The sequence below is a fragment of the Doryrhamphus excisus genome, chromosome 10, assembly GCF_030265055.1.
Source record: "Doryrhamphus excisus isolate RoL2022-K1 chromosome 10, RoL_Dexc_1.0, whole genome shotgun sequence".
Lineage (NCBI taxonomy): Eukaryota > Metazoa > Chordata > Actinopteri > Syngnathiformes > Syngnathidae > Doryrhamphus > Doryrhamphus excisus.
The window spans coordinates 1,541,066-1,554,377 of NC_080475.1; the positions used below are offsets into that span (position 1 = coordinate 1,541,066).

Genomic DNA, 13,312 nt, shown 5'->3' on the forward strand with positions numbered 1-13,312 from the left:
CTGTAATGTTTGTTATCATTGTATTTTTTTTATGTAAATTAAGGCAGGAAAAGCAGTATCAGCCACAAATATCGGCCAAAGCAAAATCAGCCATCGGCTAAGGGTGATGGAAAAAAATCGGTATCGCCCAAAAAAAATCATATCGGTCGATCCCTAACATATATATATATGTATGGAAATCTTGACAATGCATTATAGGCACCACTCAGTCACAAAACATTTGTCTTCTTGACAGGTCAAGGTCATCATCCCGCAACCCATCTAGTTCATTAAACCCGTAGAAGAACGGAAGCTTATCTGGCAGTCCAACATATCAGATCTAACTCAAAATAATGAAGAAAAAAATGGGCTATTATTAAGACCTTGCCGCATTCTATCTTTTTTTTTTTTCCGTCTTCTTATTCATGGGAACAGTAGTCTTTTAATTTCTCCTGGGATCTACAAGCTGCTGCTGTCTTAGCTGTGTTTACTAATCTTCCCTCGACACAAATTTCTCAGCTGCACAAAGTAATACTGGCGGAATGTAAATAGCCTTATCTCATAAACTCTAGTTATCCCTTGCCACCTTGGCTGTCCGCTGTGATACATAGTTAGAAGTCAGCACGGGAGGATTAAGGAGGTAAAAGCGGAACAAGAGTAACTTCTTTTGGCCGGGTTCAGCAAAAAGGTGATCCACTTTAAAAAGACGTAAAAATGAACAATAGGTGTTATTCTTCTACATAAAGAAACATATTGAAACAATAAGACGAAGGATATTGAGATCAAACTGTAGTTCCTCCCCTGGTTCGATACCCAATGTCTTGTCATGTGTACATTTTTACTACCTGCCTCATTCAACCTGTGCGTCGCTGAAGGCCTTCAATTGCTGTAAATGCCATGAGACTGAGTTTTAATTAAACCCAAAGGGAGAAGCGTTAATTAGCCCATCGCCTGCTGTGAATTGGCTGCTAGCTGCGGGGCGGATTCTCACTGCACCGCTGATGACAAGAACGTAAATGAGGTGCAGTTTAAGAGTTTTGGGTTAAATTTGGAATTTGTCACACTCCAAATTGAATTCTACCGAGACTGATGCCCCGCGGGCGAGAATGATATGTAAGTCCGATATATCAAAAAATCACAAGTGTAAAGCTTTTTTTTTTTTTTTTTTTTTTTTTAAATAGCACATCCATTCCTGCAGCAAGCTTTCAACCACCGTGCGAGAAGAGGACGTATCTCTTAAAATGTTGTGATTGACTGTATCCTCTTAAAGAAACCACAATCGGTGTCAGTCATCGATCGCATCGAGTGCCTGCTCTTTTCTTTTCTTTTGCAAGACAAAGACAGATGAATTTCACTTCCTTCTTATTCATGCAGCGAACAAATAAATACATATTTCATTGAATTCCCTGTACCGCACACAGATGGACTGATTGTCAAGTGGATCTCTTCAACAAACACCTGGGAATGCTGATATTTCTGGTGAGAAGCTGAAACAACACGGTTCTCTTTGTTACTTTCCCTGTAGGAATTTGTTAATGCAAGGATGGAGGAGTGTCTTATAAACTATGCACGCCGTCTCCCTCTGGCAACCACCAGTAGAGAGGATGATGGCAGGAAAATGTTGGTTTCCATTAGTGTTGGGGCTGGTTAACATAAAATTATCCTTGGGCTTAGCGGGAAAACAGACAAAAGTGGGATGACTGCTTCATTAAAAGTGATGCATAATGGAAGCTGGACTGTAAAACCAAATTGGCAGTCACTGTATCTGTATGAATAGTGTGTTTCTTTACTCCACTCTAAGATAAACAGATGCTGAAGGGTAGGTCAAGTGCTGACATTGTCACAGCAAAAGTCTTCATACAGTGACAGTGGAACGTCTAAAGGCGACTGCCATAATCGGGAGAATCGGCAAAATACAAAATACAAAACTTCAAAAGGACTAATTCTTGGGTTTGAACAGAACAAAACAACAATATAGCGTTCAAAGGTAAGGCCAACACACTTTCCGGACTATAAGTCATTTTTTTTTTCATAGTTTGGCTTGTCCTGAAACTTATATTTAGGTGTGACTACCGTCGACAACCACGACTATATGCTGCTCCTGGCATTCAGTGATTTGGAATGAGATCGGGAGCTTGGTGAATTTGCTTAGCGGTAATGTTAATTTAACCTATGCAGCCTCACAGCTATGTTCTTCATGCGATTGTGTAGCTGAATAACTAATAAATATTAGGTGTGACTACCGTCGACAACCACGACTATATGATGCTCCTGGCATTCAGTGATTTGGAATGAGATCGGGAACTCGGTGAACTTGCTTAGCTGTAATGTTAATTTAACCTATGCAGCCTCACAGCTATGTTCTTCATGCCATTGTGTAGCTGGATAACTAATGAATAATGTGGTACATTAACCTAACAAAGCACGGTGGATGAGTGGTTTGTACGCAGGCCTCGCAGCTAGGAGACCAGTTCAATTCCACCCTACATCATCTCTGTATGCCTCGTGACTTTTCAGAAATTAATTAATAAATGATTACTGTTTTGACGGGCGGCACGGCAGACGAGTGGTTAGCGCGCAGACCTCACAGCTAGGAGGACCAGGGTTCAATTCCACCCTCGGCCATCTCTGTGTGGAGTTTGCATGTTCTCCCCGTGCATGGATGGGTTTTCTCCGGGTACTGCTAGGTTAGGTAACATGCTAGTGATGCACGGTGGACGAGTGGTGAGTACGCTAGGAGACCCTAGTTCAATTGCTTTTTTTCTTTTTTTGGTGCCCTGTCCAGCCATTGGGGCAGATCGTATTGTTGATCTAAATGCCGTTACATGCTAAACAGATTTGCTCTGTCAGGAAAGGTGGAAGCTACAACTTCCCTGTACTATAAAATTTTAATTGCTGTTATTTTATGTTTTTGTAATGCAAATTTGAGCTAGGAGACCGGGGTTCAATTCCACCCTCGGCCATCTCTGTGTGGAGTTTGCATGTTCTCCCCGTGCATGCATGGGATTTCTCCAGGTACTCCGGTTTCCTCCCACATTCCAAAAACATGCCAGGTTAATTGGCGACTCCAAATTGTCCATAGGTATGAATGTGAGTGTGAATGGTTGTTTGTCTATATGTGCCCTGTGATTGGCTGGCCACCAGTCCAGGGTGTACCCCGCCTCTCGCCCGAAGACAACTGGGATAGGCTCCGGCACCCCCCGTGACCCTCGTGAGGTTACGCGGTAGAAAATGAATGAATGAATGAACCTATTGGATACCTGTTCATCCTGTTGTTCTGCACGCTATTTTTCCTGACACATTGTTTTTGACTGATGCAACTTTCCCTACTGTATGAGCTGTTAATGCTACAAGGTAAAAAACTGTTTTTAAGGTTTACGACAGTAACAGTTGGACAGTGGAACAATAGTTGTCTATTTCAATGACTTCCCAAAATAAACAAACATAGAAAAGAAGCCTCGGGATGACTCGGGATGACGGAGGATGACTCACCGCGCAGGAGGTCTGAGCCGGCGGATGGGGAATTGTGCGTCCGAAACAGCTGCCAGTCAAAGTCATCTTCTTCACCCTGTATGAAGTCACACAGACTAGGATCCGAGTCCTCTTCAAATGTGCAGCCAGCAGCTGAGTGGAAAGAAGGAAGAAAAACAGCAACAGTCAGACAAATACAAGATTTATCTTATGACGTATCATAGTTGCCTTATCTTAGTTGGATCAGTAGTCACGTTTACATGAGTTTTTCTCTTTCCGAAAGCAATGGTATCCATGGAAAGGAATATTCCAATGGCGTGTCTACATGCACCGCTATAATCAACCAGAATAGTCAATGGGGCATTCGCAGTAAAGCGTAAACACCAACATCACGTGATACCGACTTCCTCCAGTTTTTCTTTCACTTGTTGGAATAACTCCGTATTCCCAGTTTTTCCTTCGTCCAGTCTTGAAATTTAGTTTGAATCAAAATCAAACTTTCCGCAGCAGTCCAGTGCCGATTACTCGCCTCCATTTTTTTTTTAAATCGAAGAACGTCTGGAGCTGCGTGTTACGTCATATCTCAGCATTCGCTGAAAGAACGCACCCGGGAACAGGAAAAGATAAAGTTCAATCTTGCTAATATTTTATAATTAAGCTCGGCACATGTTTTATATAGATATGTATTTTCTTTTTTAATAAAACTGGACTTGTGAATGGCGTATAGAAGGGTTTAGATTCTGTTCCACAGATGGCGCTAATGCACACGAAAGCTGCTTGCCAACCGCCAATAAACAACAGAAGAAGAAAGAACGCAGTCTGACAACTTTCCGTTTGAGCGGGTACAAGATACCTCAATCGGATTGGGGAAAGGAATATTCCACCCCTGTGAATCCCATTATATATTCATTCGGATTGGCACTTTTCTTTCGGAATGAGGTGTATACAAAGGTTACATTCTTTCCAAATGGAATTGGAATATTTGGGTCCATGTATACATGGATAATGTTAGCTATTGTCAAACTAGTACAATGAATGAGTTTTCATCTGAGGATATGTACTGAGGACCTACAGAACTAAAATCTTACAAAAACAATGACGGTCCAGTGAACTTTCTCAGATTATTTTTTATGACGTTGTGACGGTGTTACATTTGAGAAGATGAATCCATCTTGTGAACAAAAAGAAATTGTGTGACTTTATGATTAAGTCTCTGCATTTTACTGCATCACGGGGTTTGTTTGAAAAGGATCTGAGATCACATGCGGGGGGATTGAGCAGTTCCTGTAAGAATTTTCACACAGTTCCTTGAATGTACCCTTAATCTACTTGGTGTCCTGCAGTGTACCTTTCTCCTTGATCCCTCATGAATTTTGGAGGGACATTCCGGACTTGGCAACGTTCCTGTAATGCCACATTTTGTCCAATTATTGATGAGTCTTCAGTGTCCTAAGGTATATCTAATGCTTTTAAAATTATTTATATCCCTCTCTAGTTGAGTACCTTTCAACAACGAGATATTTTTAAGATGGTCGCAGAATAGAGTGAAGGATATATCCAAGGAAAGGAACATTATGCAGTAAGAAATCGTTTTTTGGGGTGAATTAATCACATTGGTGGAAGTACAATGGAAAGGTTGACTTCTGTCACTGTGCCATGCATGGGTTCCATTATCAGTTTGATGGGGAACCAAGTACTGGTTCAGCCATAGCCGCCTTTTTCCTTGGGCTCAAAACCAAGGTCAAGCCGTCCAGCTAAAATCCCTGGCTATCAACTTAATGCCCAACTGGATTTTTTTACCGATGTACATCCGTACTAGCTGACATCCATACTAGAATATTTGGGGATTTTTGGGAAGACTGACTACAAAAAAACATAACAAAAAAATAACAAAAAAACAACAGGCTTCTCTGAACATCTTAAAACAAAAGCTAACACCTAATCGGTCTTTCAGCTGCAATAACGGGACGTTTTTTAATGATTTTTTTTCTTCAGCAAATAGCCTAACCTAAATAACCTGATAGCTTGTTAAAATGTGAATGGCATCTATTATGGGGTGCGGGGGATACTGGATGTAAATTGTGGATAAAATATACTATATCAATACAGGTCAAGTGTGATTTTTTACCAATGTACATCTGTACTAGCTGACATCCATAGAATATTTTCGGATTTTTGGGAAGACTGACTACATGAATTTTATTAAGGAAATATATAAAGGTCCTATTAATGTGTTCAGGAACAACCCTTACATGAATATATAGAAGGAAAGCCAGTTTTATAACAAAAAAACAGGCTTCTCTGCACATCTTAAAATAAAAGCTAACACCTAATCAGTCTTTTAATGATTTTTTTAATGATTTTTTTCTTCAGCAAATAGTCTAACCTAGATAACCTGATAGCTGATACTGGATGTAAATTGTGGATAAAATATACTATATCAATACAGGTAAGGAAAAGCACACCATATTAGTATGTGAGTGGGCTTTTAATATTATGTAATATATATGAATTTATCATACGTGGCATGCAATTTGACTCTTTCAGTTTTTACTTCAGTCTTTACAGTACAGATAAATAAATATCAGGCGGTGCGAAAACATTTCTGTCCCCCAGTGGGGGCGTGACAGAAAATAATTGAGAACCACTGCACTGGGGGGGGCGATTTGCGTGTTCAATCAAAGTGTTGATTGCTCAGTCAGAAAGCCCACATCACCTTGCAAATGGCAACAAATCCACCAATGAGTAAAAATGTCTGCAATCACACACACAAAAAAAAAACAGTAATTATAGCTCTTGCATCTAAAAGAGAATAACCATTACAAAAGAACATACTGAAACTACATAGCAGAGACCGAAAACCCCAAAGCACATTAACAAAGCCATGTACAAACAGCAATAATATTTGGTTGAGTTAAGGCTCCCCTGGGGTGTGTAGTGATCATCATTACACCTCACAACCTGCTATTCCATGTGCCAAAAAGCAAAAAAAAAAAAAAAAAAATTCAAATTATATTTAATAGCTATGGCTTTAATGGCCTGAAGGTCCCAAATCATCACGCTTCAGTCGCTGCACTCTGCATCTGTTGCCATATTTTACATTAGTCCATCAGTGGGAGAATTACAGTGGGCAGCAAGGAACAGCCTGGTCGTGAGGGGCAAAGTGGGCCTCTGTAATAATGGGAGCTGGACAGCACGAGATGCCACATGCTAATTGACAGGAATAACCACAAGCAGGTCTTGAAGGTGACCGGGCTTTATTACTGCTCATTCTTTGGCTTGACTCTGCCATTAAATAAATGATAGACTGCGGAGAAAGGCGCTTCACCCATGTGAAGTTTTATAAGTCTCGTTTTTAAAAAATGATGTGAAATATTGCCATTGCTTCCAGTTATTATGTGCCAATTGAATTGATAATATGTAAAAAAAAAAAAAAAAGACAGGAAAGGGCGTATAGTAATAGTTTATTATCAGTGTCTGATGTGTATTTTTTATCACACTTTAATGCATCAACGATGTTGGGTTTTCTTTATTTAAAATAAAAAAAAAACATGTTAAAGTTTTCCGATTTTGCATTTTGTTGAGGAAAGAATTTCATTGGAGAACAACCAGCATAAAAATGGTGGATGGCGCTTCCTCTCTACACCTGAGGAGCCAGAGAACCCAGAAGGAGGCTGACATCATTGCAGCGCCCTAATGAATGAGTTGCTCGCATAGGTAAACATTATATACATATGTATATAATGTATATTTCCGCGGTATACTTTGAGTGTTAAGTTGCTGTATGATGAATTTAGTGTCACTCTTGAAGTGACTGTTATGTTGTTATACTGTTATGTAATGACCTACTGTGTTTGTTTGTGAGTGCACTAAAAGCTTGTGATTGGCTCCTGCCAAAGAAAGAGCTACTGTTTCCTTACTGACTCACAATCGGCACAATATTTAAATAGATGGTAGTAGTTTTGAAGATTAGAATTTAGCTATAAAGTAGCCGCACCACTGCCACATGCGTCAAAGTTTACTTCTAGTTATTGTTGTACAACAGGTAGGAATGTTCAAACATTGCCAGTACAGGTATAGTAAAAGTTTTATGAATATGAATACAATTTACATAATTTGTTACGGAATAAACATCTGGCTGATAGAATGAAACTTGAAACTTGAAAGTCAACCAACATCACAAAATGGATTATGTTTAAATTTGTTTTCGGTCCAGAGATACTAGACCTTATCGTAAAAGAGAAGCTCTGGGTAAGTAAGACGTTTCATGAATAAATACATAAATAGTGTTAAGTTGCTGCGTGATGACTTTAGTGTCTCTCATGAAGTGACTGTTATGTTGTTATTAGGAATGTTCAAACATTTCCAGTACAGGTATAGTAAAGGATTTATGATGGTGACATTTTGACCCTGGAACAAATGAATACAATTTAGATAATTTGTTACGGAATAAACATCTGGCTGCTGAAATAACTTGAAAGTCAACCAACATCACAAAATGGATTATGTTTAAATTTGTTTTCGGTCCAGAAACATCATACTAGACCTTATCGTAAAATAGAAGCTCAGAGTAAGTAAGACGTTTCCATGGAATAAATAAATAAAAAAAAATGCAAATTCATATTGTAGGTGTGTTATAATTGATTCAATTTGTAAGACTGTTGATCTGCCAATTATGCTGGGTCATATCATGGGCAATAAAAAAAAAAGACAAGAAAAAAGATTCAGAACCCATGCAGGCATTCAAAGGAATTAATGCTTCAATTAATTTAATCAAGTTACTCGCATGACTGTCCATGAATAATCACATACTTATACGGCTGAATGTTTTTAAACTCTTTAATAGAACAATAATGTTCAACCTGCAAAGTGTATTTGTTTTATTTTAAATTTTTTTAAAAAAAGGTTCATGAAATATTAAAGATATTGCAGTAATAACAAGGGCCAATTCCACATAGACCATCTTCCACAATGTGTGGGTGTCCAGTGGAAAGGGTCAAGTCCATGATCATCCCACACACACTCACTCTCTCACACACACATACACAAAAACACACACATAAAATTGTGTTCTGGTCTACAAGGGTAATCATTACAGTATGTTCTGACCTTAACTTTTGCATCTTCACTGCTAGAATATGAACTCAAAGACAAATGTACCGCCATGTAAGCCTGATCCATTGGGTAACAGTAACCAGCAGAGGAGAGAGTGTAGGTTTCTCCCTCTGGGTTTGATTTATTGGCCCATGCTGGGGTGTTACTGCATAGATCTGCCGGTGGGGGCACGGGGTTAATTGTCCCGCAATGGGGTCTATTTCTAATAGAACAGCCAGTGATATGGGACCTGACACATCCAAATGTTGGCACTATATTATTCCCCGCTGCTTCAGTAAATGAACCCTGCAGACTCCTCCCTGCAAAAAAAAAAAGTCTCATCATTTGAAGAAAAGAAGCCGGCATCCAAGGCCAGAGCTGGAGGGGAATGTCATCCCCTTAATCCCATCTATCATGACAAGCACGCTCGGTCGTCAGCCATGCCTGTGTGGTGTGCGGTATATGAGTGGTCATTCCTACCTGAATGACTGCTGCATCATTTCTATCCAAAAGAATGTATATTTTACACAATTTACGCTTGATCTCATTATTGATTTAAAAACTATTTCATTGCTGGCGGACATAAAAATTGTAGGGATTAGTCGAGCAGATAAATATCAAGTGCAAGACCAACAGAAGGTTTACGACACATACAACTAAAGTATCAAATCTACTAAGGCAGGCCTCGCAGGAAGAAGAACAAGCGGCATAATAAAGTTTCTTTTTATGGGGAAAAAATGAGGAACAGATTTATTGTATCAATAAATCAGGGCGCACTATTCTCAAGGACGCAGTATCAGCGGGGAACATGCTGAAAACTGCTGCGTAGAACCGAATCAGACGGATGGCTCAAGAGGGAAGAAGGGCTGCTGTAGGTTTTTAACTGTTTGCGTTTGCATATAAATGTAATTGTTTCACACTTGACGAAGAGAACACATTAAGATGCATGTCAATTTACTGAAATATTAGCTTTTGTGATTTGATACAGTAACCCAACATTATGACACTTTCAGTTTTCCCATGTTAAGAGTAGAACTGATGATGCATTCGCTATCACAGGACAGTGCCTAAAATAATAAATGGACGTAAATGGAAGTGTATATGTGTATTATTTGTATATGGACAAGTATATTATGTAGGATTACAGTACTACTCTCAATAAATATGAGGCACCAGCAATATTGTCTACTCTATATTACTGTTGTTGATGTTATGCTTGCTCAGCTATTAGCTAACTGTCATTAGCAAACTGTAGCTAGCTAATGTTAGCTGTAGTAGAGGCAATGAGCACTAAATACCTATAAATATGACCACAAATCATTCAAATTACAAAGACAAAACCACAAATTTGCTAGTAATATGTAATGGGAGTATAAATACCAACAAAAACATAAAGATCACCTCAGAGTTCTTGAGCTGCAGTCTTTGCTGACCTCAAATCTCCATGGCGACCATTGAACTGTTCACCACTTTATTCCACAAAAACAGATGTATGGTGGCGCCCCTAAATAATCATTCATTCATTCATTTTCTACCGCTTTTCCTCACAAGGGTCGCGGGGGCTGCTGGAGCCTATCCCAGCTGTCCTCGGGCGAGAGGCAGGGTACACCCTGGACTGTTGGCCAGCCAATCACAGGGCACATATAGACAAACAACCATTCACACTCACATTCATACCTATGGACAATTTGGAGTCGCTAATTAACCTAGCATGTTTTTGGAATGTGGGAGGAAACCGGAGTACCCGGAGAAAACCCAAGCATGCACGGGGAGAACATGCAAACTCCACACAGAGATGGCCGAGGGTGGAATTGAACTTAGGTTTCCGAGCTGTGAGGCCTGAGCGCTAACCACTCCACCGCCGTGCAGCCCTGTCAGAATGTTGACAACCATGCAATGTGACTTGTTTAGCATGGTTGAAACCATACCATAGCTCCACCTTGCTATGTAATTAGACCCCCAGCTACGTGAATTTTGTGTCTACTTATCCGCTTTGCATTTTAAGGCCTGTTTACATGAGAACAATCTATCAAAACAGCATTTTTCTTTGTGTTTCAGAAAGGTTCCACACTGGAATTTATATGTAACTATTCCAGGGCTGAGGGTCGCGGGGGGTGCTGGAGCCTATCCCAGCTGTCTTCGGGCGAGAGGCGGGGTACACCCTGGACTGGTCGCCAGCCAATCACACGACCCTCGTGAGGAAAAAGCGGTAGAAAATGAATGAATGAATGAATATTCCAGGGCCATTGGTAGTGTAGTAGCTCACATAACTCCATTTAATGTGGTTGGCGCAATCTCAATTCCCGGTCAGTGTCCCATTCACAACCGTCCCGCATCTCACAAGCCTCTTTTACACAGAGACTTTGTGGAAGAGCAACATTATAGCATTCCCTTTTATACAGGCGGCCTCCCACCTCTGTTAAAGCTGCAGTTCTACCTCAGAAGCTGGAATATTGGTAGGTTCACCTCAGCCACATGACCCAGAATAAAAAAATCCCAGCTTGTGTAAAAAGGCTTAGTGATGACCACTCAAAGGTGTAGTCACCCCCCACAATTGTGAATACATTGACCGTTATATGAAATATGCATAGATGGATGACTTCAATTTGAAAAACTTTATCACTTTGTTATAAAACTCAACACACAAAATACGCAGTCGCCAAATCATAGCATCCCCTGTACTGTATTAGCGTTTTTTATTGGATGGGGAAAAAGGAAACAACCTGATAACAGCTTGCCTACACCTCCATGTAGCTGCACAATATCGTTATAAATGTTAAAAAAAAAAAAAAAAAAAGGGAAACACTCCACTGACATTTTAAAGAAAGAGAAAAATGCCAGACAAATACAGAGCGTCTCGTGTCTAGACGCTATATAGAATGTCGTTTTACCGAACAGGTTGCTGTCGGGGGGGCAGAGAATATTAGCAAATGTACGTTTCACACATGCTCAGTCTGCCACATTCAGGGCTTCACTGACAGTCGAGTATGATAACGTTTCATGTAGTGTGAACGCACCAGGCGGCATATTTGTGTGTGCGTGTGTGTACAGACAACAGTACCCACGTTTACATGGACCCAAATATTCCAATTCCATTCGGTTTATTTGCTCAAACAGAAAGAATCTAACCTACATTCCGAAAGAAAAGTGCCAATACGAATGAATATATAATGGGATTCACAGGGGTGGAATATTCCTTTCCCCAATCCGATTGAGGTATCTTGTACCCGCTCAAACGGAAAGTTGTCAGGGTGCGTTCTTTCTTCTTCTGTTGTTTATTGGCGGTTGGTAAGCAGCTTTCGTGTGCATTAGCGCCATCTGTGGAACAGAATCTAAACCCTTCTATACGCCATTCACAAGTCCAGTTTTATTAAAAAAGAAAATACATATCTATATAAAACATGTGCCGAGCTTCATTATAAAATATTAGCAAGATTGAACTTTATCTTTTCCTGTTCCCGGGTGCGTTCTTTCAGCGAATGCTGAGATATGACGTAACACGCAGCTCCAGACGTTCTTCGATTAAAAAAAATGGAGGCGAGTAATCGGCACTGGACTGCTGCGGAAAAACTAAACTAAATTTCAAGACTGGACGAAGGAAAAACTGGGAATACGGAGTTATTCCAACAAGCGAAAGAAAAACTGAAGGAAGTCGGTATCACATGATGTTGGTGTTTACGCTTTACTGGGCATGCCCCATTGACTATTCTGGTTGATTATAGCGGCTCATGTAGACACGCCATTGGAATATTCCTTTCCATGTAAACCATTGCTTTCGGAAAGGTCATTCGGAAAGATTCCATTCGGAAAGAGAAAATCTCCTCATGTAAACGTGGTTAGTGCATGTTTGGACATCGATATGTTTTGGCTATGTTCGCTGATATTCTTCTCGTTATTTTTGCTGACAACACCAACAGAACAATAAAGCACAGGTGATATGAAATCTCCGCAGATGTGTGAATTACGCTGGTATAAAAACCCCGGTATTGATGCTGAATCGGATCGACCACGTCCCTTATCCATCATCAAACTCCAATTTGTGAGTTTAAAAGGAATAAAAAAAAAGTGAAAGGGTCAAAAGGAAGAAAGTGGAGTTTACGATTCATTAAAAGAACATTCAAATGTGCGAAGTTCCCTCATGCTATACTTTAACACAAGGGCAGCTATACATGAATTGTTGTTATTTCAAATGAGTTGTCATCCTTAAGGGCTCCTTCTGATGCTTCAACCAATGCTTTCTGCACTATGAGATCCAAGAATAATTTTTTATAAATCACCAAAACTCATGAAGGTATAATAGTTTTTGTGGGTGAGTAGCTCATAATACCCAAATGTGTACTCTGGACAGCATTTAAGTGATTAAACCAATATTAAACCATGTATAATTGAAAATAGGAACAAACAGAAATGTGAAAAAACCTGAAATACCCAAAGCTGTTGTCTATTAATCAATACCGCACTTTTAGAAACCAATCTCAGCATGTCCATTTCATTCATTTAATACATCTAGAATAAGTCCAGCAAACTGTTCAATAGCACCTTAGGGATGTGTGGTTCTGTGGTTAGCAAGTCTGCCTCGCAAACTGGAGGTTCAAACCTCAGCTTAGAGCTCTCTATGTGCCGTTTGTGAGTTCTCCCTGTGCATGGGTGGGCTTTGTTCAAGTACGACAGTTTATTTCGGTAAAGACAGTGTAAACTGCTTCATCACTCCTTTTGCCCCCAAATCCTGCTATGTATAGATCAGGGGTCTCAAACTCAATTTCCCTGG

The 13,312-nt window shown here is 39.9% G+C and overlaps 1 protein-coding gene across 5 annotated transcripts in view; it reads right to left on the reverse strand.

Annotated features, from left to right (window-relative positions):
* The window catches only part of ptprub (protein tyrosine phosphatase receptor type Ub), a 282,304-nt gene that overhangs the window by 198,727 nt on the left and 70,265 nt on the right, over positions 1-13,312 (reverse strand). For all 5 annotated transcript variants that reach the window (XM_058084355.1, XM_058084359.1, XM_058084358.1 and 2 more), the window contains exon 2: positions 3,472-3,603. In XM_058084355.1, coding sequence (XP_057940338.1) covers positions 3,472-3,603 — 132 coding nt within the window. The remainder of the gene's footprint in view (positions 1-3,471; positions 3,604-13,312) is intronic.